The following is a 24,510-nucleotide window of genomic DNA, read 5'->3' on the forward strand; positions in this document are numbered from 1 at the left end:
TTTGAAACCTCTGATGGGTCCCCATTATCTGTACTGCATGACCTACAGAGACTTTGGTAATCTCTCCAGCTTCACCTCTTGCTATACAAAAATACTTGTGCTACTCAGAGTTCCACAGATTTGTCATCCTCATTCACAGGTACATGCAGTTGCCACACCCAAGATGCCCATCAACCTTTTCTTTACCTGTCAAGTGCTTTTTTAAAAAGACCCAAACATGGGCTGAGTGCGGTGGCTCACGCCTGTAATCCCAGCACTTTGGGAGGCTGAGGCGGGCAGATCACTTGAGTTTGAGAGTTTGAGACCAGCCTGGCCAACGTGGGGAAACTCCGTTTCTACTAAAAATACAAAAATTAGCCGGGTATGATGGTGGGCGCCTGTAATCTCAGCTACTTGGGAGGCTGAGGCAGGAGAATCGCTTAAACCCGGGAGGCAGAGGTTGCAGTGAGCCGAGATCATGCCACTGTACTGCAGCCTGGGCAACAGAGTGAGACTCTGTCTCAAAAAAATAATAATAATAAATAAAAATAAATAAAAAGACCCAAACAGAATATCACTTTATGGAGCCCTCCTCTTCCCCTGAAAGCCTCAATAACTAACAGTTTGTTCATAGCTCTATTATAAGAATAAATATATTTCTTCATTACAAGACTTTGAGTTTAAGAGCAGAAATTGTCTTACTTATCTTTGTATTTCCACCACCTGGCATGGCAGTTGGTATGTAATAGGCTGTCAGTAAATGTGCTTTGTTTTTTTGTTTGTTTGTTTTATTTTTGAGATGGTGTGCTGCCCAGGCTGGAGTGCAGTGGCTCGATGTCAGCTCACTGCAACCTCTGCCCCCTGGGTTCAAGTGATTCTTCTGCCTCAGCTTCCCAAGTAGCTGGGATTACAGGCACACACCACCATGCTGGCTAATATTTGTATTTTTAGTAGAGATGAGGTTTCACTTTGTTGGCCAGGCTGGTCTCGAACTCCTAACCTTAGGTGATTGGCCCACCTCAGCCTCCCAAAGTGCTGGGATCACAGGTGTGAGCCACTGTGCCCAGCCAGTAAAGGTACTTTGAAAGAATGAATAAAGAACTATAATGAGATCTATTAAGATTTAAAAACTTCTCTTCTTGCTTCTGCTCCCTTTTGGTGTCTCCTCCTTTTTCTGTATTTTCTTTTCACTGCTTTTTACCTAACGGCAAAAGTGTTCCTCTTTCCAAGGCAGCATTAGCAATACATTGGGATACCAGTGAAGTGGATTACTAAAATTTGGAAATAAACAAAATTACATTACTTTCTGAAATGTAGTAGATATGATTCTGCTAATTATATCTACTTCACATAATAGATATGATTAGTCATCCTTGGTTACGTAAACCAAAATATTGTATATGAATTTGAACCTGAAGTCTTTTGGAGTACCTACAGATCTAGTGAAGGTGACTATCACCTTGTGAAAGAAAGACTGACACATGATTGTAATACAGTAAGTGGAAACTTAAGGAATGGTATTATAGCCTATTTACGGAGATTTTTGTGAACATGGCAGGGTGGAGAGTTGTCCTAGAGCATGGAAAGGGAAAGCCCAAAGAACAAGATGAAGTATTATTTCAACTTCATTTAGGGAGGCTCGACATGGCACAAATATTTGTGTCACTTAGAGAGTTGTACACTAAATGAATGAACCCATACAATTATCCGTCTCTTTGTTTCAATCCCATGTTCACTAAGCAACATGATTTTACATGATTAATTTGGCTTTCCATGTGTTCTGATACTGGAAACAAGATATCCCCAGTGGGACATGTAATGTTCAGGTCACTAGATACATGTAACCCCAGCTGTAAATCAATTGCCATTCTAGCATGTGTGCTTTAATCTCTTCTGAATTTGATTAGCATCAGTTATCCTTTGTGAGGCTAATCAATTTTGTTAACATTGGAAAGACTGGGCTGTGGGTAAAAGTTACCAAGTTAATACTATCCTCTGAGGCTTCTTTAGTAAACAACTATCTGGCTTTCCTAAAGACACTCTAATCTTACGGTCTTTTTCAAACTATAACGAGGAGCTTCTATTATTATTATTATTATTATTTTGAGATGGAGTTTTGCTCTTGTTGCCCAGGCTGGAGTGCAACGGCATCACAATCTCGGTTCACCGCAACCTCCGCCTCCTGGGTTCAAGCAATTCTCCTGCCTCAGCCTCCCAAGTAGATGGGATTACAGGCATGTGCCAGCATGCCTGGCTAATTTTTTGTATTTTTAGTAGAGACGGGGTTTCTCCATGTTGGTCAGGCTGGTCTTGAACTCCCGACCTCAGGTGATCCACCTGCCTTGGCCTCCCAAAGTGCTGGGATTACAGGTGTGAGCCACCACGCCCAGCCCTATTTTCAAATACTTACTTCATCAACTACTGCAAGATTCTTAATATCCTGCAATGGAAAACAAAGGAAAAATTGTGAACATCCAAGCATTTTAAAATGGAGTATTTTAAATTATTTAAAAATTGTAGCAGCTTTATTTTTCCTTTTTAAGATTACATTTCAAGTTTCTGAATCTAGTCCTAAAGGTAATTTTCTCATATGAATGGTACATGGTGATTATGTCAACTGGGCTGTAAAAAATGGGCACTGATTTCTCAACTGTGTTGATTCTAGATTGGTAAGTGGCATACTCCAAGTATAGTTGACTGCATTTCTGATCTTGCTTTGTTTTTATGGGAATTAAACTCAGAATAGCCCTTCTTAATAGGTCTTTTCAAAAATTTGGTAGAAGAGAAGTTGGTGTGTTTATCAACATAAGATTTTAGAATGCATTTCTATTTCAATTTTCTCTCCTACTAATCCTGTTACTGTGGTTAATAATCAATATGTAAATAGTGAATATCTGTTCTTTACTCTGTACCATGTAAGACAGATATATATGGACTCTGCTTTTGAAGTACTTAGAATTTAGTTTAGCAATCAATCCTTTATTGATGATTTGTGGATAAGTACTTTGCAGTAGTTTGTAAATTTCAGACTTCAGATGGTTTGGCAAAATGGTGGGAAATTATATCATAAAACCTCATTATTAATTTGACGGTAATGATATAATTCAGACATACTTAGGGGCCTAATAAGTATCCTTAAGACTACTTACATATCTTAAAGACTGATAAATAGTCTGCAAGTTAAGTATTTATACTGTTATTCCTCAGTGTTTTAAATTCACCTAGTTTTGGCTTCTTAGTTTCCCTGCTGGGTTTTTTGTTTTGTTTTTGTTTTTTTTTTTTCTGATTTAGCTTATATTTCATTGTTTAGGAGATTTTGTTTCTGTAAGCAGTCCTGAGGGCAATTTTAAAATATCCAAGTTCCAAGAATTAGAAGATCTCTTTTTGTTGGCAGCTGGAACAGGCTTCACACCAATGGTTAAAATACTGAATTATGCTTTGACTGATATACCCAGTCTCAGGTATGTAATTTTGTCTCTAATTACTATCCTTTTTGAGGCTGTTATATTAGTATAAGGTATTCTAAACTGATTACTCACTGGACCTTAATAACCTTAATAGACATGTTACCATTTCCTCATTCATCATTTCTTACTCTGCCTCCTCTAATCCTAGCTATTTTATTAACTAGGTTCTTTTATCTCATTTCAGTTTTTGATGATTTTTAGTTACCTACTGGGCACTAAATCATTCATACTGGTTCACTTTAGACTCTCCATTTGTGCATATTTTAAATGTAATTAATTAGTTATTTCTGAGTTTTTTTTTTCTTTTAAGGAAAGTGAAGCTGATGTTCTTCAATAAAACAGAGGATGATATAATTTGGAGAAGCCAATTGGAGAAATTAGCATTTAAAGATAAAAGGTATTAAACTGATATTAGCTTTGCGTTTAGTTATTTATACCTGTGTAGTAAATCTAGGCCTTATCTTCTCTGGTTGAAGCTTTGATTGGCCAGAAAGCTCCTTCAAAGAAAAAAAATAAACCAATAATTCTCTAACTAGAAATCATGTTAAATGTTCCCCTTCCCTCAAAGAAACACTGTCTGGCAAGATCTAGGCAACCTTATATATGTGTCACTAAGATGCATATTGGGCTTTATGATCATGTTATATGATTTATACTGAGTTGGGTTTCACTGAAAATGTTCCAGTGTAGCCAGTTTGTTGATGCAAGATTTTTCTTGTTATACTGGGGCTGATAAAATAAGAATTTGGTGAGAATGTGTTAAGCAAAATTAAACATGATATGGGATTTCTAAAGCCTTTTACATGTTAGTATCCTTTGTGACTTTCTAAGAGAGAAATTTTTTACGCATTGCTTAGCAAAGTTCCCTTTATTTTTGTTTGTTTGCATTAACACTTCTTCGTTCTATCACTAGTGATCCTTGGTACACACTTTGGGAAGTGCTGGTACAGACAATAGAAAAAAGTTCTAGTCAAGCTGAACGCAGTAGTGGAATGGGACAGAAAGGATAACAAAAGTAAAAACTTATTTTATTGATTAAAGAGCTCAGCCCAGTAAACTAAAATAAGAAGATTATTTAAATGAATATATGCTCCATTTCCCCTAAAAAGATTTGAAAGCAGTAGGAAGTTCAGAACAATCTTTTCACAAAAAGTGAATTGAATAAGCTATCATACTTTCTAAAGCATTTCTGTAATCATTAAAAGCTATTTCTAAGAATTTTAGGGCTTTATAAATTACACAGAAGATCTGAAATAAATATATATGTATATGATAGGATGGTATACAAAAATTCTAGGCCTTTTAAAAGAGTAAAGACCTTAGAACTTTGTTAGCTGTCCAGGGGCTCGAGGTTCTTCTGAATATTTTCTGAATATCCATAATAAGAAAATGCTGTGGTCTTTTCCCATTTTTCCCTCCCTGCTATCTCCCATCATCCTCCACTTTGTCTTTTAATAAATGACTTTCAAAATTAAGGATGACACCTGAACTTATGTATCCTTGAAGTATTTACTATTCTTTACATACTAAAAACATAAACCTAAGAATATTTATTATAAGTAGTTGTGTGGCATTTTAGAGAATTATTTAAAGAAGTTCAAGTTCTTAGCTTTTCAAGTATTTTTTAACACATTTTCAAAGTGGAAAATTGGAAGCGTTTATCAAGAAGCCTAAAGACCTAAATTCCAGTTGCCATTCTACTCCTCACCTATTTACCTCTAGGGGCCTCTTTATCTTCAAAAGAAAATAATGCTGTCTTTTCTACTTCATAAAGTATTGTGGGCTTTGGAGAAGATAATGGTAAATGCTTTGGAACCTGTGAAGCCCTCCCTCAGACATTTGAATTGTGGTTATAGAGGACCCCTATATACATGTTTGTTTTCTGTCTTCACTGTTAGAGCTTCTGTTTTTGTAAGTAAATGTTTAAAAGAATTTAAACTGGTCGATTCCCAGGCAAGATGGCCGACTAGGAACAGCTCCGGTCTGCAGCTCCCAGCAAGACCAACACAGAAGGCGGGTGATTTCTGCATTTCCAACTGAGATACCTGGTTCATCTCATTGGGACTGGTTATACAGTGGGTGCAGCCCATGGAGGGTGGGCAGAAGCATGGTGGGGTGTTGTCTCACCCGGCATGCTCAAGTGGTTGGCACTAGCCAAGGGAAGCCATGAGGGACTGTGCCATGAGTGACTGTGCTATCCAGCCCAGATACTACGCTTTTTCCACAGTCTTCACAACCGGCAGACCAGGAGATTCCCTTGGGTGCCTACACCACCCAGGGCCTTGGGTTTCAAGCACAAACTTGGGCGGCCATTTGGGCAGACACCAAGCTAGCTGCAGGAGTTTTTTTTGGTGCCCCAGTGGCGCCTGGAACACCAGAGAGACAGAACCATTCACTCCCCTGGAAAGGGGGCTGAAGCCGGGGAGCCAAGTGGTCTTGCTCAGTGGATCCTACCCCAACAGAGCCCAGCAAGCTAAGATCCACTGGCTTGAAATTCTCACTGCAAGCACAGCAGTTTGAAGTTGATGGGGGACACTCAAGCCTGGTGAGGGGAGGGGCGTCCACCATTACTGAGGCTTGAGTAGGTGGTTTTCCACTCACAGTGTAAAAAAAGCCACTGGGAAGTTCAGACTAGGCGGAGCCCACCACAGCACCGAAAAGCCATGATAGCCAGACTGCCTCTCTAGATTCCTCCTCTCTGCAGGGCACCTCTGAAAGAAAGGCAGCAGCCCCAATCAGAGGCTTATAGATAAAATTCCCATCTCCCTGGGACAGAGCACCTGGGGGAAGGGACAGCTGTGGGCACAGCTTCAGCAGACTTAAATATTCCTGCCTGCTGGCTCTGAAGAGAGCAGTGGATCTCCCAGCACAGTGCTTGAGTTCTGCTAAGTGACAGACTGCCTCTTCAAGTGGGTCCCTGACCCCTGAGCCTCCTGATGGGGAGACACCCCCCAGCAGGGGTCAACAGAAACCTCATACAGGAGAGCTCTGGCTGGCATTTGGTGGGTGCTCTCTGGGATGAAGCTTCCAGAGGAAGGAACAGGCAGCAATCTTTGCTGTTCTGCAGCCTCTGCTGGTGATACCCAGGAAAACGGTCTAGAGTGGACCCCCAGCAAACTCCAGCAGACCTGTAGCAGAGGGGCCTGACTGTTATAAGGTAAACTAACAAACAGAAAGCAATATCATCAACATCAAAAAAAAAGGATGACCAAGCAAACACTCCATCCAAAGGTCACCAACAGCAAAGACCAAAGGTAGATAAATCCACGAAGTTGAGGAAAAACCTATGCAAAAAGGCTGAAAATGCCAAAAACCAGAATGCCTCTTCTTCTCCAAAGGATCACAACTCCTCACTAGCAAGGGAACAAAACTGGACGGATGATGAATTTGACAAATTGACAGAAGTAGGCTTCAGAAGGTGGGTAATAACAAACTCCTGAAGGAGCATGTTCTAACCCAATGCAAGGAAGCTAAGAACCTTGACAGAAGGTTAGAGGAGTATCTAACTAGAATAACCAGTTTAGAGAAGAACATAAATGACATGATGGAACTGAAAAACACAGCACGAGAACATCGTGAAGCATACACAAGTGTCCATAGCTGAATCGATCAAGTGGAAGAAAGGATATCAGAGATTGAAGACCAACTCAATGAAATAAAGTGAGAAGACAAGATCAGAGAAAAAAGAATGAAAAGTAATGAACAAAGCCTCCAAGAAATATGGGACTACATTTGGTGTACCTGAAAGTGACAGGGAGAATGGAACCAAGTTGGAAAATACACTTCTGGATACTATCCAAGAGAACTTCCCCAACCTAGCAACACAGGCCAACATTCAACTTCAGGAAATACAGAGAACATCACAAAGATACTTCTTGAGAAGAGCAACCCCAAGACATAATCGTCAGATTCACCAAGGTTGAAATGAAGGAAAAAATGTTAAGGGCAGCCAGAGAGGAAGGTCGGGTTACCCACAAAGGGAAGCCCATCAGTCTAACAGGGGATCTCTCTGCAGAAACCCTACAAACTAGAAGAGAGTGGGGGCCAATATTCTACATTCTTAAAGAAAAGAGTTTTTAACCCAGAATTTCATATCCAGCCAAATTAAGCTTCATAAGCAAAGGAGAAATAAAATCCTTTAAAGACAAGCAAATGCTGAGGGATTTTGTCACCACCAGGCCTGCCTTACAAGAGTTCCTGAAGGAAGTGCTAAATATGAAAAAGAAAAACTGGTACCAGCCACTGCAGAAACATAGCAGAATGTAAAGACCATTGAAACTATGAAGAAAATGCATCAACTAATGGGCAAAATAACCAGCTAGCATCATAATGACAGGATCAAATTCACACATAACTGTAGTAACCTTAAATGTAAATGGGCTAAATGCCCCAATTAAAAGGCACAGTTTGGCAAATTGGTTAAAGAGTCAAGACCCATCAGTGTGCTGTGTTCAGGAGACCCATCTCATGTGCAAAGACATACATAGGCTCAAAATAAAGGGTTGGAGGAAGATTTACCAAGCCAATAGAAAGCAAAAAAAAAGCAGGAGTTGCAGTCCTAGTCTCTGATAAAATAGACTTTAAACCAACAAAGATCAAAAAAGACAAGGGCATTACATAATGCTAAAGGGATTAATGAGAAGAGCTAACTGTCCTAAATATATATGCACCCAATACAGGAGCACCCAGATTCATAAAGCAAGTTCTTAGAGACCTACAAAGAGACACTTTCACACAATAATAGTGGGAGACTTTAACACCCTACTGTCAGTATTAAACAGATCAACGAGACAGAAAATTAATAAGGATATTCAGGACTTGAACTCAGCTCTGAACCAAGCAGACCTAATAGACATCTATGGAACTCTTCACCCCAAATCAACAGAATATACATTCTTCACAGCACCACATAGCACTTATTCTAAAATCGACCACGTAATTGGAAGTAAAACACTCCTCAGCAAATGCAAAGGAACAGAAATTGTAACAGTCTCCCAGACCACAGTGCAATCAAATTAGAACTCAGGATTAAGAAACTCACTCAAAACAGCACAACTACATGGAAACTAAACAACCTGCTCCTGAATGACTACTGTGTAAATAACGAAATTAAGGCAGAAATAAATAAGTTCTTTGAAACCAATGAGAACAAAGACACAACGTACCAGAATCTCTGGGACACAGCTAAAGCAGTGTATAGAGGGAAATTTATATCACAAAATGCCTACAGGAGAAAGCGGGAAAGATCTAAAATAGACACCCTAACATCACAATGAGAAGAACTAGAGAAGCAACAGCAAACAAATTCAAAAGCTGGCAGAAGACAAGAAATAACTAAGATCAGAGAAAAACATAAGGAGATAGAGACTTGAAAAACCCTTCAAAAAATCAATGAATCCAGGAGCTGGTATTTTGAAAAGAATAACAGAATGGATAGACTGCTAGCCTGACTAATAAAGAAGAAAAGAGAGAAGAATCAAATAGATACAATAAAAAATGATAAAGGGGAGATCACCACTGATCCCACAGAAATACAGACTACCATCAGAGAATACTATAAACAACTCTACACAAATAGAGTAGAAGATCTAGAAGAAATGGATAAATTCCTGGACACATACCCCCTTCCAAGACCAAACCAGGAAGAAGCTAAATCCTTGAATAGACCAGTAACAAGTTCTGAAATTGAGGTAGTAATTAATAGCCTACCAAACAAAAAAAGCTCAGGACCAGACGGATTTACAGCTGAATTCTACCAGAGATACAAAGAGGAGCTGGTACCATTCCTTCTGAAACTATTGCAAACAATAGAAAAAGAGGGAATCCTCCCTAACTCAGTTTATGAGGCCAGCATCATCCTGATACCAAAACCTGGCAGAGACGCAACAAAAAAAGAAAATTTCAGGCCAGTATCCCTGATGAACATCGATGCAAAAATCCTCAATAAAAACTTGCAAACTGAATCCAGCAGCACATTAAAAAGCTTTTCCACCACAATCAAGTCGGCTTTATCCCTGGGATGCAAGGCTGATTCAACATACACGAATCAATAAACATAATGCATCGCATAAACAGAACTAATGACAAAAACCACATGATGATCTCAATAGATGCAGAAAAGGCCTTCAATAAAATTCAACACCTCTTCATGCTAAAAACACTCAAACTAGGTATTGATGGAACATATCTCAAAATAACAAGAGCTATTTATGACAAACCCACATCTGATATCATGCTGAATGGGCAAAAGCTGGAAGCATTCCCTTTGAAAACTGGCACAAGACAAGGATATCCCCTCTCACCACTCCTATTCAACATAGTATTGCAAGTTCTGGCCAGGGCAGTCAAGCAAGAGAAAGAAAGAAAGGGTATTCAAATAGGAAAACAGGAAGTCAAATTATCTCTGTTTCCAGATGACATGATTGTATATTTAAAAAACGCCATCATCTGAGCCCAAAAACTCTTTAAGCTGATAAGCAACTTCAGCAAAGTCTCAGGATACAAAATCAATTGTGCAAAAGTCATAAGCATTCCTATACACCAATAATAGAGAGCCAAATCATGAGTGAACTCCCATTCACAAATGCTACAAAGAGAATAAAATACCTAGGAATCCAACTTACAAGAGATGTGAAGGACCTCTTCAAGGAGAACTACAAACCACTACTCAAGGAAATAAGAGAGGACACAAACAAATGGAAAAACATTCCATGCTGATGGGTAGGAAGAATCAATATGAAAATGGCCATACTGCCCAAAGTAATTTATAGATTTAATGCCATCCCCATCAAGCTACCATTGACTTTCTTCACAGAATTAGAAAAAAACTATTTTAAATTTCATATGGAACCAAAAAAGAGCTTGTATAGCCAAGACAATCCTAAGCAAAAGGAACAAAGCTGGAGGCATCATGCTACCTGACTTCAAACTATACTGCAAGACCACAGTAACCAAAACAGCATGGTACTGGTACCAAAACAGATATACAGACTAGTGGAACAGAATAGGGGTCTCAGAAATAATGCCGCGCATTTACAACCATCTGATCTTCCACAAACCTAACAAAAACAAGCAATAGGGAAAGGATTCCCTATTTAATCAATGGTGTTGGGAAAAGTGACTAGCCATATGCACAAAACTGAAACTGGACCCTTCCTTACACCTTATACAAAAATTAAGATGGATTAAAGATTTAAATGTAAAATCTAAAACCATAAAAACCCTAGAAGAAAACTTAGGTAATACCATTCAGGACACAAGCATGGGCAAAGACTTCATGACTAAAACTCCAAAAGCAATTGCAACAAAAGCCAAAATTGACAAATGGGATCTAATTAAGAGCTTCTGCATAGCAAAATAAATTATCATCAGAGTGAACAGGCAACCTACAGAATAGGAGAAAATGTTTGCAATCTATCCATCTGACAAAGGGCTAATATCCAGAATCTACAAGGAGCTTAAACAAATTTACAAGAAAAAAAAAATCCCATCAGAAAGTGTGGGTGAAGGATATGAACAGAAGACATTTTTAATAGAAGACATTTATGCAGCCAACAAACATACTGGTCATTAGAGAAATGCAAGTCAAAACCGCAGTGAGGTACCATCTCACATCATTAGAATGGCGATCATTTAAAAAGTCAGGAAACAATATGCTAGAGAGGGTGTGGAGAAATAGGAACACTTTTACACTGTTGGTGGGAGTGTAAATTAGTTCAACCATTGTGGAAGACAGTATGGTGATTTCTTAAGGTTTTAGAACCAGAAATACCATTAGACCCAGCAATGCCATTACTGGTTATATACCCAAAGCATGATAAATCATTCTACTGTAAAGGTTCATGCACATGTATGTTTATTGCAGCACTATTCACAATAGCAAAGACTTGGAACCAACCTAAATATCCATGAATGATAGACTGGATAAAGAAAATGTACATTACACCATGGAATACTATGCAGCCATAAAAAAGGATGAGCTCGTGTCCTTTGCAGGGACATGGATGAAGCTGGAAACCATCATTCTCAGCAAACTAACACAGAAACAGAAAACCAAACACCGTGTGTTCTTACTTATAAGTGGGAGTTGAACAATGTGAACATATGGGCACAGGAAGGGGAACATCACACACCAGGGCCTGTCACAGTGGGGGCCAAAGGAAGGGATAGAATTAGGAGAAATACCTAATGTAGATGACAGGTTGATGGGTGCAGCAAACCACCATGCACATGTATACCTATGTAACAAACCTGCACGTTCTGCACATGTATCCCAGAACTTAAAGTATAATAATTTTTTTAAAAAGTAAACAGACGTAGGTAGGCTTAAGATTGTTTTTTACAAAAGTATTTCTGATGATTTTTTGGCTAAGGTATTCTTTTAGATAGTTACCTTATAAAAGAAATTTTGTAAAATTTTATTTTTTCAATAATAGACATTGTACTTTTGACTTCAACTTGATTTATAAATTAATTGTTAAGGAATATGTTGACAGTCTCTGAACATAAAGTATCTTTTAACAGAGTCAACTGTGTTTTTTCTTTCCTTTTGATCTACATAATTTGGGTTGGTGAGATTGCATAGGCTGGAGTTTTGAGGATGAGGAAAGGCCCTTTTTTTTTCATGTCTGGATGCCTGGCTCTAACAGCACTCACCAGGTGAGTGGTACTCTCCAGCTTGCTGACAGAAGTGATAGTGTTCCAATTTCTGGCCTGCCTTTATCCTCCCTCTACTGTTCGTTCTCTTTCTCTTCTTGCTCTCCCTTGCTGGCTTGGCTGTGCTCTTTCTCTCTGCTCCCTAACCTCTTTCTGGAGACTTTGCTGTCCTTGCTTGAGGCACTGACTCCTAGTATTGTGTAATTTATGACCCCCATAGACGCCTGGTGTTTTGGTTTCTTTTTTTTTTCTTTAGTGAGGTCAGGTCAAGCCTTGGCTAGAAAACAAAATGACCATGCCTGTGTATATGGCTTTGGAAGATTTAGCAGGAATTTTACCATATTCTGAGGCTTTATGTAAAAATAGGAGAACCCTGGCCTTAAAGGCTTATTGATTAGGTTTGCTAGTACTATTCAGCCAAAACATAATTATTGTGTCCCATACAAAAAAGGAAAGTAAAAGTTAAGATTTAAGTTGAGATGATTTTAATTAGTCACAGTTGTATTTTAGTTAGCATTTAAGGATCTTCATTTTCTAATATAGTAAATCATCACTCTTTCCCACATCTTGACCCTCTCTATATCACTTATAGTTTTAGTAATAAAGTTCCTGATGCCAAAATATGTTACTGGAACACATTTCTGTGGTTAAATTATTATTGAATTGTCAATATTAAAAAACAAATTTTGTAGTTAAGAGAAATACCCTACTGTCTATATAATTAGGTCCCAGTCTTCTACTCCATCCTTTGTGGAACAGGAGAGGGATAGGAATTATGGATTCTGAGGCTGACATATGATCGAATATTTTCAGCAAGTGTGCTATGCTTGTCCTCAGAGTTTATCTAGATAATATCATTAGCAAATGGAATTCTTCAAAGTGAAATTGTATAATGGAAAGTTATTAATCTCTTGGCCTTGGGCAAATTACTTTATCTGTCTGAGCTTCAGTTTTTCCATCCATAAAACAAACATTAATACCTACACCACAGAATCATTTGGACATGGGAATCAATGAGTTAGCATATGTAGGTGCCTAGCCCAGAATTAGTATGTTTGTAGCAGACATTCATTCATTCATTCGTGAAATATGTGTAACATCTATTATGTACCTGTACACATGGATCCAACAGTGATACGATATTGTGTTTGCGTATTTTCTCATGCAGCCCAGGGAATGAATCTCTTCGTTTTCCCTAATTACTGCCCTCAGTAGAATTGCAAAAATATAGATACTTCATAAATAATTTTTAGAATACTACTCTTTCTATTTCAATCTGATTTTCATGTCATTAAGTAGGAAATCTGAACAGAAAAAAAAATGTGTACCCAAATTTTATCCAAATGTGTTATTAAACTTGACTGTTCTAGCAATTGGGATTCAATTCACCGTATTCCAAGTCTAGCAAAACCTTATCCTTTTTTTTCTTATGAAAAATGAGAGAAAACATAAGGCAAATATGTGCAGTAGTGGATTTAACTAATTATGTAAACTGAAATCCAAAGTAAATTCCACTTATCCTTTTCCCAAATACGTGATCAGTGTATGAAGCTCAGTTCATTCAGTACATGTGGGCCCACCTGCTCCCATCAGCAGAATGCCCTAGCTCTGTGATACCTCTGCTTTTGTAGAATGAGTTTTGAGGGGTGGGACAGGTGGTACAGTTTGACAATGAGGTTGACTTCTAGAAAACATTTTGTGGTATATAAATATAACAAGTATTTTCCTTTTGTTTCAAATGAGTCGTTCTTGGAGACCGTTAATCTTATTTTAGTAAAGGTAGTGGTACATTTTTTTATAAACAGCATTTGTTGATTTTCCCTTCTCTTTATAAAATTAATACATGTTTATATAGAAAAGGTGTAAGAAAAAAATCACCCATAATCCTACCACCCAAAGAACAATTATTAACATTATGGTCTGTATCTTTCTATTCATATGCATACCTACCTTTTTGTTTTGTATATTTAAAATAAAGTAGTCATACTAACTATAATTTTTATAACTACATTTCTACTTATTGTATTGTGTGTTTTTTACATAAAGAATATTTTCAACAGGTGGTTTTCAACCTTAAGCAACTCTGCCACCCCAGAAACATTTATTGTCACAACTGGGGGAAGAGGTGTTACACCTAGTCAGTAGAGGTCAGGATTGCTACAAAATATCTTACAATTCACAGGACAGCCCCCCTACAACAAAGAATTATCCAGCCCAAAGTGCCAGTTGTGCCAGTTAGTAAATCCTGCAGTATACCATGATTTTTAATAACTGCATTGTGTTCAGTCATGTGAGCATACCATAATTTAGTTAACCAATTCTCTATTATTTGACATAGTGACTAGAAATTGTTCAGTACCTCTCTAACTATTCAGGATAAAGAAGAATCATTAGGTCAAAGTGTTTTAAGGCTCTTGATACCTATTATACTTTAAGTTCTGGGATACATGTGCAGAACATGCAGGTTTGTTACAGAGGTATACATGTACCATGGTGGTTTGCAGCACCCATCAACCTGTCATCTACATTAGGTATTTCTCCTAATTCATCCCTCCCCTGCCCCTCCACCCCACAACAGGCCTCAGTGTGGAATGTTCCCTCCCCATGTCCATGTGTTCTTATTGTTCAACTCCCACTTATGAGTGAGAACATGCGGTGTTTGGTTTTCTGTTTCTGTGTTAGTTTGCTGAGAATGATGGTTTCCAGCTTCATCCATGTCCCTGCAAAGGACATGAACTCATCCCTTTTTTATGGCTGCATAGTATTCCATGGTGTAATGTGCCACATTTTCTTTATCCAGTCTAACATTGATGGGCATTTGGGTTGGTTCCAAGTCTTTGCTATTGTGAATAGTGCTGCAATAAACATACATGTGCATGTGTCTTTATAGTAGAATGACTTATAATCCTCTGGGTATATACCCAGTAATGGGATTGCTGGGTCAAAGGGTATTTCTGGTTCTAGATCCTTGAGGAATCGCCACACTGTTTTCTAGGATGTGCAGATTAGCACTTCTACCAACAGTGTAGAAGTGTTCCTATTTCTCCACGTCCTCTCCAGCATCTGTTACATTTTGATAAATAGCCTCTGAAAATGAAAGCACTTAGCAGAGAATACTATACCCAGCCTACATTGTCATTGATGATGACATTAACACTGACAGTGTCATTAACAGTGATGTTGTTAGTGTCATTATTTTTACACTAGAGTGGATTGGGAGGTTAGTTGGGGCAAAAGAGAGGGGGAAATAAAGGGATTCTAAGCAGCATGGACATGGGTCACAAAGGAAAGGGGACTATTTACCCACTTGTATGCACCAATAGAAGATAGAAGACCATTTACATCACTTTAAACATTTGTGTGCTCACTCCCTGTAAAATGTGCTTGACATTACAAAAGGATAAGAAATCAGTAAGACTACCCTAATGGTGGTGAAGTTCTGAAGTACATAAGTGACTGTGAAGTCTGTGCCTTGAGAGGAACAAAAAACATACCATAGATATCTAGTGAAAAGAATTTTATTCCATTTTTATGAGGGTGGGAATATCAGAGCTTCATGGAAGAAGAGGCTTTTGAGCTGGGCTTTGGGAAATGATTAGCATTTCTTGGAGCGGGAAAATAAATTTGGGTAGTGGGATTCCATAAGACATGAGGACCAGGATATTCTAGTGTTTTAATGACAGAGTAGAGTTGTTTTGTTGAAATAAATGTTGTGCATGAAGGAGAATGATGCAGAATAACTAAAAATAAACCCATTAAACCTTATATCAGTTTTAGAAGGAATCTTAATAGTTATCATTTATGATCCTTTTTGTTTACAATTGAGGAAACAAGATAGGCTAAAATCAGGTGCTGAAAGACCTTGAATGTAATTAATATGTGAAGTAAATATTATATATCAGATAGACATAGGAAGAAGGCACAGTGACACTCTGCAGCTCATCTCCCTGTAGTGCTGACAGGCTCTGTGGACTATATGTTTTTGTCTTCTGATGTCAGTATTGGGACTAGCAATGTGGCAGTTCCATTTAAGATAGCAAAAGCTGATGATGCCAGAAGCAGAAGTAAATTGAACAGTATATCTGAAATTGTTTCTTTTTCCCCAGCCTCTTATGCACACAGATATGCAGCCCACTAATCTGGAGCCTTATAGCACTTTTGGTTTCTTCCAGGAGATGTTCCTCAGATGTTGTGTTGCTTGGAATGTGTTCTTTGAAATGTTAATGTGTTCTCCGGAATGGACTCTGTGATTGAATAAATTTGGGAAACAGTATATGCCTTCTTGAAGATTTACTCTGAACTTAGCATATTTAAGGCTTTCTAAAATTCTAAGGAAATATATTTAACTTTTTTTAACCCAGTATGTCACAGACTTATTTGAGTTAGCCTGCTTTCATGGAATAACTACTAACATCTGGAGGCATACTAGTGTTTCATTAGATTCATTTTAAGAAATGTTTCCATGTAATTATGGAAACATATATAATTATATATGTTTTATCTAATTTTGATTCCTAGTTTTGTGAGATTTTTTTCCCTGTGAGCAGATAGCAATTTTTACTACAGTTGCAGGCATTTTCTTTAGCTAGGAAAAAAAAAAAAAACAGGAAAAGCTGGGGCCCCAAGTACTCTGAAATACCAATATGTGGGCAGTGAGGAATCACTGAAACTTTTAAGCAAAAAAGTTGCAAAGTTGTATCAGAGTTTTTAGGGGAACTAATATGGCAATGGTATATCAAATAGATTAAGGGCTAAGGCTGTTAATGTAATATTTTAGACAAGAGATATAAGAACCTGATCTGGAGTTGTGACAGTAAAAATGGGAAGGTAAGGGACTTTGTGTGAGAAAGTGAAGGAGGTAAATTGCTGAAGCTGATTGGCTAGAGGAGGAGAGAATAAGTCGTTGGATGACTGCTAATGATTTAGACTAAATGAATACATTTGTATTTCAAGACTTGTCATCTCAGATCATTATCAGCCTACTTTAAAATAAAATTTTTGACAAGCTTACTTAGATTGACGTTTGAGATCACATAGGCACTCATCAGAAGCAGGTCTGTTCTCTCCCTCTTTCATATTACTTTGTATTTTATGGGTTATCTGAATTTATTTTCAGGTGACGTTTTCAAGGGTCCCAACCCCTTCTGGCACTTTTTAAATTATAAAGGAATTTCAGGATGTTTACTGTGTGCCCCCATATGTCTCCAGCATCTCAAAGCTGTAATTTTTTAGACAGTAAGTTAACCTTCATTCAGAAAACCCAGGAGAGAGTATTCCACAGGAATTACCTATATTTTGATATAAAAAATCTTTCATTAAAGAATTATTGAGTCTTAACTTGGGAATGCTCCTGTTCCAGTTTAAGCTCTTTTTTCAGCCTATGAAAAGGAGATAAGCAGGATAACAGCCTCTTTACAGTATCCTTAAATTGCAACCATGCTTTCTGTTCACCTTTTCCATTGAGTGTGTAAAATTATAGTCAAGGGACCATTATGTGAATAAATACAAAATGCATGAGAAGTTTATACCATTTATGTAAGGATCTGTTACTTATCACCATTTAGTAGATACCTGCAGAAAATATATCACTGATTAGTCTTTTTTATAAAGCATCCCAGTAAAGAAAAATTATGTCTAGGTACTTATGGCAGACTACAGAAACTTCAGTATTAGTTTAGCAATTTTATTGCAGTGATAGGCTCATTTGAAATAGAGCCACAGGAGACCATCTTTTATCTTTTAATTTAACAGGACAATTTCCACATTTTATTCAAATATCTATGTATAATTGGAAATTTAAGACAGTGGTTTTATGGCTGCTTTTGGCCCTTTGATCTGATGAAAGAAAGATTATGGATCTTTTTTCCAGAAAAATGCACTTATGAATTCATATACATTTTTATGTGTAATTTTATGGATCCCAGAAAAAAGCACATGGCTTTGTTCTTTTAAGTACAATTTTTATTTTTAGCCAACATGGCCTCTTTGTAAATACATTTCTTTATTCAAAAGGCATTTTTTTGTGTGCTTAATTGAGCGAGGCCTGGATACAGTACTGAACAAGACAGAGGACCCTGTCCTCATGAAGCAGTAAGCAAATATCACATCCTGAAGTTATTTAAAACTATCTTAGTTTTAAGTGCTCGGAAGGTAAAAATAAGTTAGCGAATATCTTTGGGGAGGCTATTTTGTGGATTAGCCTTTGGGGAGGCTATAGAGTGGATTAGCATTGCTGCTAATCCTAAATGGGAAGCTTGAAGATAAGAAATAAAACATAATTTTGTAGGGGTTTTTAATATAAAATCAAAGAATATTAGAAATGTAAGAGATTACTCATTTCCCAACCTCATTCCACAAATGGAAAGACCTAGAGGCTGGAGTCTGGAGAGCTGAGGCTGGTTCTCTAGCCCCTGTTGGAGTCTGTGTGGAGAGCTGAGGCTGGTTCTCTAGCCCCTGCTGGAGTCTGTGTGGAGAGCTGAGGCTGGTTCTCTAGCCCCTGCTGGTGCTCTTCTTTGGTCTCTTATTTGGTCAGTGCTGCTTGTGCCAGGCTCCTCAGTTCTTGGGAAACTTAATCCAGCTGAGGCACAGCGATGTGAGGGCAGCTGTACCAGCCTTACCTTGTTTCTGTTTTCGTATTTAGTTCCTTTGTCCCCTCACAAGAGAAGCTGTTAACTTCAGCTTTTTCATGTGGTTGAAATTAATGTATCATGAATTCCTGCTACTCATTTACTCACTGGAACATCTAGAACTGCTTTCGATTTGATGCTATTGAAATGGTAAGAATTAATTTTGTTTGCTAAAACAGAGCAGACGGAGCAGGTACAACACAGAATTTTGAATTTACTGTGGCTTTTCACTAGCAATTTGTATAATAGATTACTAAGCCCATGGGAAGAAATAGTCTGTTGTTACATTGTGAGACTTTGTTTTAATCCTGTACCTTTTTGCTTTCATCTGTTTCATTCCATAGTATGTGGGTGCCTCCTGTGTTGGCCTCTAGGGATACAGCGATAGCCAAAGCAGACATAGCCCCTGTTCTCTTGGAGTTTAGGGTCTATTAGAGAAGGTAGACAATAGGTAATCAGCTTAGTGACCACATATTTAAAACCTGAAGTAAATGGCTATGAAGAAAAGGAAAAAGAAAACATTGCTACAACACATGAAACAAAGGACCTCAACCTTGTGGAGGCACAATACTTCCCTGTGGAAATGATGCTTGAGCTGAAAACTGAAGAATGGGAGTGGTAAAGCCATTACAGAAAGAAGAAAGAGAACAGGCAGTGTTATGGCAGTGAAGGCTGAAAGGTAAACAGAGTTAGAGCCAGGACTTGGTGATGAATTGGATATGGAGGGTGAGAGAGAGAGAGGTTCCCAGGATAAATCACAGGTTTCTGGCTTGTACAACCAAGCAGACTGTGGTGCCAGTTACAGAGATCATGAGGTTGAGGTTGAGGGCCTTTGAGACAGTGACAGTAAGAAGTCAAATAGGCTTCTTAATCAAACTGGTTGTAAGGATCTGCAAATCACTGGAGAGGTTTGAGCCAGAGATTAAAATGCATGTGTCACTGGTAATTGCTATTTACTGTGATTTATACCAGCATATTATTATTGTTTATTTTGGGTTCAGGGGGTACATGTGCAGATTTGTTTCAAGGGTGTATTGCGTGATGCTGAAATTCGGATTTCTATTGATCTTGTCACCTAGACAAGGAACGTAGTACACACTAGGAGGGTTTTCAGCCCTTGCCCCTTTCCCTACACCTGCCTCCTTTTGGAGTCTCTAGTGTCTGTTGTTCTCATCTTTATGTTCTTATGTACACAGGGTTTAGCTCCACTCATAAGTGAGAACATGCAATATTTGTTCTTTTTTTTTCAATACTAGTAGATTATTAATAGAAATGTAGCATTCTCTGAGATCTCTTGGGATCTCTATTTCATTTATATATTTTAATTAATTTCTTTTTTAAGAGACAGGTTCTTGTTCTGTCGCCTAGGCTGGTGCAATCATAGCTCGCTGGATCAAACGATCCTCCTGCCTCAGCTTCCCAAATAGCTAGGACCACAGGCACATGCCACCACACCTGGCTAAGTTTAAACAGGTTTTTTTTTTGTTTTTTTTTTTCCTGTAGAAACTAGGTCTCACTGTGTTGCCCAGGCTGGTCTCAAACTCCTGTTCTCAAACAATCCTCCCACCTTGGCCTCCCAAGATGCTAGGATTCCAGGTGTGAGCTACCATGCTTGGATAATTAGTTCAATTAAAAAAAAAAAATGCCAAATTACATTCCTTATCTATAGGAAAAGCTAATGCTTAGTAAATATAGATTTACCTGTATGTTTTTGTTAAATCTTACAATTTTTTTCAGTGTTTTTCGAGCAAGTGTATCTTTATATATTAAATTGTTCTTTTAGGGGAGAAATATATTCTTGAACTTGAAACATGTTAATAATATGTTTAAAATAATAAACTTTAAAAAACTGTTTTTCTTTTCTCTAGACTGGATGTTGAATTTGTTCTCTCAGCACCTACTTCTGAATGGAATGGCAAACAGGGACATATTTCACCAGCTCTTCTTTCTGAATTTTTGAAAAGAAATTTGGACAAATCCAAAGTTCTCGTCTGCATTTGTGGACCAGTGCCATTTACAGAACAAGGAGTAAGGTGAGTAACAGTGTAGTAGGAAACAGACTGCCCAACACTGAAATAAAGATCTTTCATAACAAGCATCTCTCAGTTCTTCCTATTTATATGAAACTGCACTTTAATAATATTACAGTTTTAGAAAATAATAAAGTCTTTAAATCTTCATATAGTTTGAGTTGGAGGCCAGGATTATGCATATTGTTAGATAAAACACAAAAGTAAGTTACAGCCAGCAGTCAGTGTTCTCTGTTGGTGATGGCTGCCAGTATGGTTACACTCACAAGATTGGTGCCACAATCTTATTTGGGACATTAGGCCCAACCTCTTCTTCCATCAAAGCTTCATAATATATAGTAATTAATAAGGAATGTTCATCTCCTTGTAGCTTTTGATCTTCATTCTCTGTAGCTGAGTGAAAGTTAGTAAATAATATATGTGATCAAAAGCCAAGCAGCAAGACAGAAAGGGAAGACTGGAACACAAATAAGGCAAGACTAATAGTTGAAGCATGGATCATGAAAAATCAGTGGTAGTGGCGATCCTGTTTGAAATTCATCTTGATGTGATTTAGCTTTAAAATGGCACTTTAAAATATTTGGTTAAATATAGCCCCTATTGGATTTCTAGATAATTTCAAAATATGGCTGTTTTAAGTGCCCTATTCTTATTTAGTAGGTGACTAACCCTAACATTTCTAGATGTTGATGAAAAGAGTCAAACTCTGTAAAATCTTTGAAGAGATTTATTCTGAGCCAAATATGAGTAACCATGGCCTGTGACACAGCCCTCAGGAGGTCCTGAGAACATGTGCCCAAGGTGGTCAGGGCATAGCTTGGTTTGATACATTTTAGGGAGGCATGAGACATCAATCAAATACATTTAAGAAATACATTGGTTTGGTCCAGAAAGGCAGGACAACTCAAAGCTGAGTTGGGGGGGGAGCACGGGTTTCCAGGCTCTAGGTAAGTTTAAACATTTAAACATTTTCTGGTTGACGATTGGTTGAGTTTGTCTGAAGACCTGAGATCCATAGAAAGGGAATGTTCAGGTTAAGATAAAAGATTGTGGAGACCAAGGTTCTTTTGAAGTCTTACAGTGGCTGCCCTTAGAGATAATAGATGACAGTGTTTCCTGTTCAGACCTTTAAAAGGTACTAGACTCTTAGTTAACCTCTTCAGGATTGAGCTGGCCTGGAAGAAAAAGATCTAGCTATGTTAATAGGATTCTTTACAGATGCAAATTTTCCCCCATAAGGGACAGATTTGCAGGGCCATTTCAAGATATGGCAAAGAAACATGTTTTGGGGTAAAATATTTTTATTTTCTTCCTTGTCTCGTAATGTTATGCCAGAGTCAGGTTGGAAAGTAAGTCACGATATGTGGGGTTAAATAAAACCCATCTGATGAGAATTTATGGTTTGTAGGGCATGACTTCCCAGACCCCTTAGATAGGAATTTGGGCAAGATAAAAAAAAAAAAAAAAATCAGAGTTTAGTCCTCATAGATAATCTTATATCTTGCTTTTTTATTTAAAATTTTAATTATAGAAAAGATTGACCCCCCAATCAATAAAGACTTTAAAAACTTTTTTCTTCATGTCATATTTAAAATGTATTTTATTTTTAATTAAATATATTTCTGTTTTAATGCTTTAAGAAAAATGTTCTTTTAGTTAAACTCTCTCAACTTAAAAAGATTTTTCAAGTTTCTGTGTAAGCTTTTGCTCTTTTAAAGCTCAAGCAAAACTATTAAAATTACAATGAAGACTAACATAGTTTGAATATAAAAATTTTTTTTTTAGGAAAAAAGGCTAAGAGCTGTACTGTCTTCTGCTGTATTGCTTCTGCTATTTTAGAAGTATCTCAATGAGTACTTTATAGATTGCAATATAATAATACTTTTAAATAATTAGAATCATTTTTGCATTTTTAAAATTGACCATAAACTTGGGGAGGCCAAGGCAGGTGGATCACCTGAGGTCAGGAGTTCGAGACCAGTCTGGCCAACATGGTGAAACCCCATCTCTACTAAAAATACAAAAATTAGCCAGGCATGGTGGTGGGCGCCTGTAATCCCAGCTACTTGGGAGGCTGAGGCAGGAGGATCGCTTGAATCTAGGAGGTGGAGGTTGGCAGTGAGCCAAGATCACGCCGTTGCACTCCAGCCTGGGCAACAAGAGCGAGACTCCGTCTCAAAAAAAGAAAAAAATTGACCAGAACCTATATGGCTTTCTTTCCTCAGTTTTACCTCAGAGCCAATCTTTCAATGCTGTACTAACTGGCTTACCCAGAGTTTCTCAGGAGTATTTATTAATCATTCATTACATGTGGATTCCTGCTATTACTCACTTCTGAACATGCTGCATAGAGTTGCATTCTGAGATGTAACTTGATTCAAATCAGTACTTAAAATTCATAGTAGCTGCCCTTGTGACTTTCAGTTAGGACTCATTTCTTTGGTTTCCTTATCCTCATCATCTTAATGGATGTGTATTTTTCTTGATTGGCAATTATATGGGTTTCTTATTATAGTTTTTGCTGTTCTGAAAAATGAGTCTTTCTTGTGATGTCCACTCCTAGAGTGCTCCAAAGTTAATCTCATGTCTGCTACATAGGTTATATTAAAAATATAGCCATCCCAGACATATTCTCCATATTTGGTGAACATTTGTCAATTTGTATGGTATGATAACAGAGAAAGACTCAGAAACCTATTTTTTTAAAAATATAGATAAGCAGCTTATCATTACTTGGCCAATAATGGTTCTTTATCCCTTAAATATGCACTTCATTACAGAGATTAGTAAAACAGTCTCTGCTTTCAAGGACCACACTATCTAGTGGTAGAAACAAATGCACCTGCTGATAACTAAAGTATGACTCAGAACACCATAAATATCTTACTAGAGATAAAATCAAGATGTTACGGGAATTCCGGGAGAGATGGGTTACTTTTACCTAGCGATGTGTGTGTTGGAGAGACAGGAGCTGCATGGTCAAAAAAGTCATGTGCACTGCATGTGGACTAAAACCTACCAGTCAAGAGAGATGGAGAAGGGGATAGTATAGGCAGAGAGAACTGGAAGATGCGTTAGGGGTGCAGATTTATACAAAAGACTAGACTGGTTTGCCTAGAGTGAAGCTGCTTTTCTGGGAGAACAGGATGGAATGGTAGCGTGGGCCCAGATACTGAGAGGCTTTACTGCTGCACTGTGTTGGCTTCACCTCCTGTGCCCTACCGGCCCTTTGTGTGAGTATGTGTATGCCCTCTGGGAGCTGCCAGCTGGGATTTAAATCCCAGGTCTACCACTTACAAGCATCTTACAATCATTTGCTGGGTGTCCTAGGGCAGTTCTTAACCTTTCTAAGCTTTAGTGCACTTATCTATAAAAATGAATAAATAATAATACCTAAGCATGTGAAGTGCATAGCAAAGTGACTACATTTAAAATAGAGTAAGTGGTAAAAAAAAGTAGTTATTATACTATTTTCCTAGTTGAATAATACGCAGTATTTCTGCTTTTCCTGTTCAGTAGGGGGAGAATGAAGATAGAATCGTAGGGGAATCAACTCCTTTCTTTGAAAACTGGTGAATAAAGGGGGAAAAAATCAAACATTTATTCTCCGTTTGTTATATGAGCCATGCTACTGAATAATCACGTAATAAATGAGCAGACATTTTTCTTTATAGGATTCCTCAGCTGATTAATGAATAAAGAATGACAGAAGTAGAATATCACCAGTTGCAGTGCTTAATGAACTAATGGATC

At 37.8% G+C, this 24,510-nt stretch overlaps 1 protein-coding gene across 8 annotated transcripts in view; it reads left to right on the forward strand.

Annotated features, from left to right (window-relative positions):
- LOC129038376 (cytochrome b5 reductase 4) overlaps nt 1-24,510 on the forward strand; it is a 129,211-nt gene that overhangs the window by 79,681 nt on the left and 25,020 nt on the right. For 6 of the 8 annotated variants that reach the window (XM_054491312.2, XM_063666373.1, XM_063666370.1 and 3 more), the window contains 3 exons: nt 3,290-3,440; nt 3,757-3,843; nt 20,596-20,760. In XM_054491312.2, coding sequence (XP_054347287.2) covers nt 3,290-3,440; nt 3,757-3,843; nt 20,596-20,760 — 403 coding nt within the window. Of the gene's footprint in view, nt 1-3,289; nt 3,441-3,756; nt 3,844-5,399; nt 11,807-18,741; nt 19,407-20,595; nt 20,761-24,510 lie in introns of those variants that run through there. The other 2 variants (XM_063666372.1, XM_054491311.2) reach the window with 2 other exon arrangements.

Source organism: Pongo pygmaeus, chromosome 5 (genome assembly GCF_028885625.2).
Source record: "Pongo pygmaeus isolate AG05252 chromosome 5, NHGRI_mPonPyg2-v2.0_pri, whole genome shotgun sequence".
Lineage (NCBI taxonomy): Eukaryota > Metazoa > Chordata > Mammalia > Primates > Hominidae > Pongo > Pongo pygmaeus.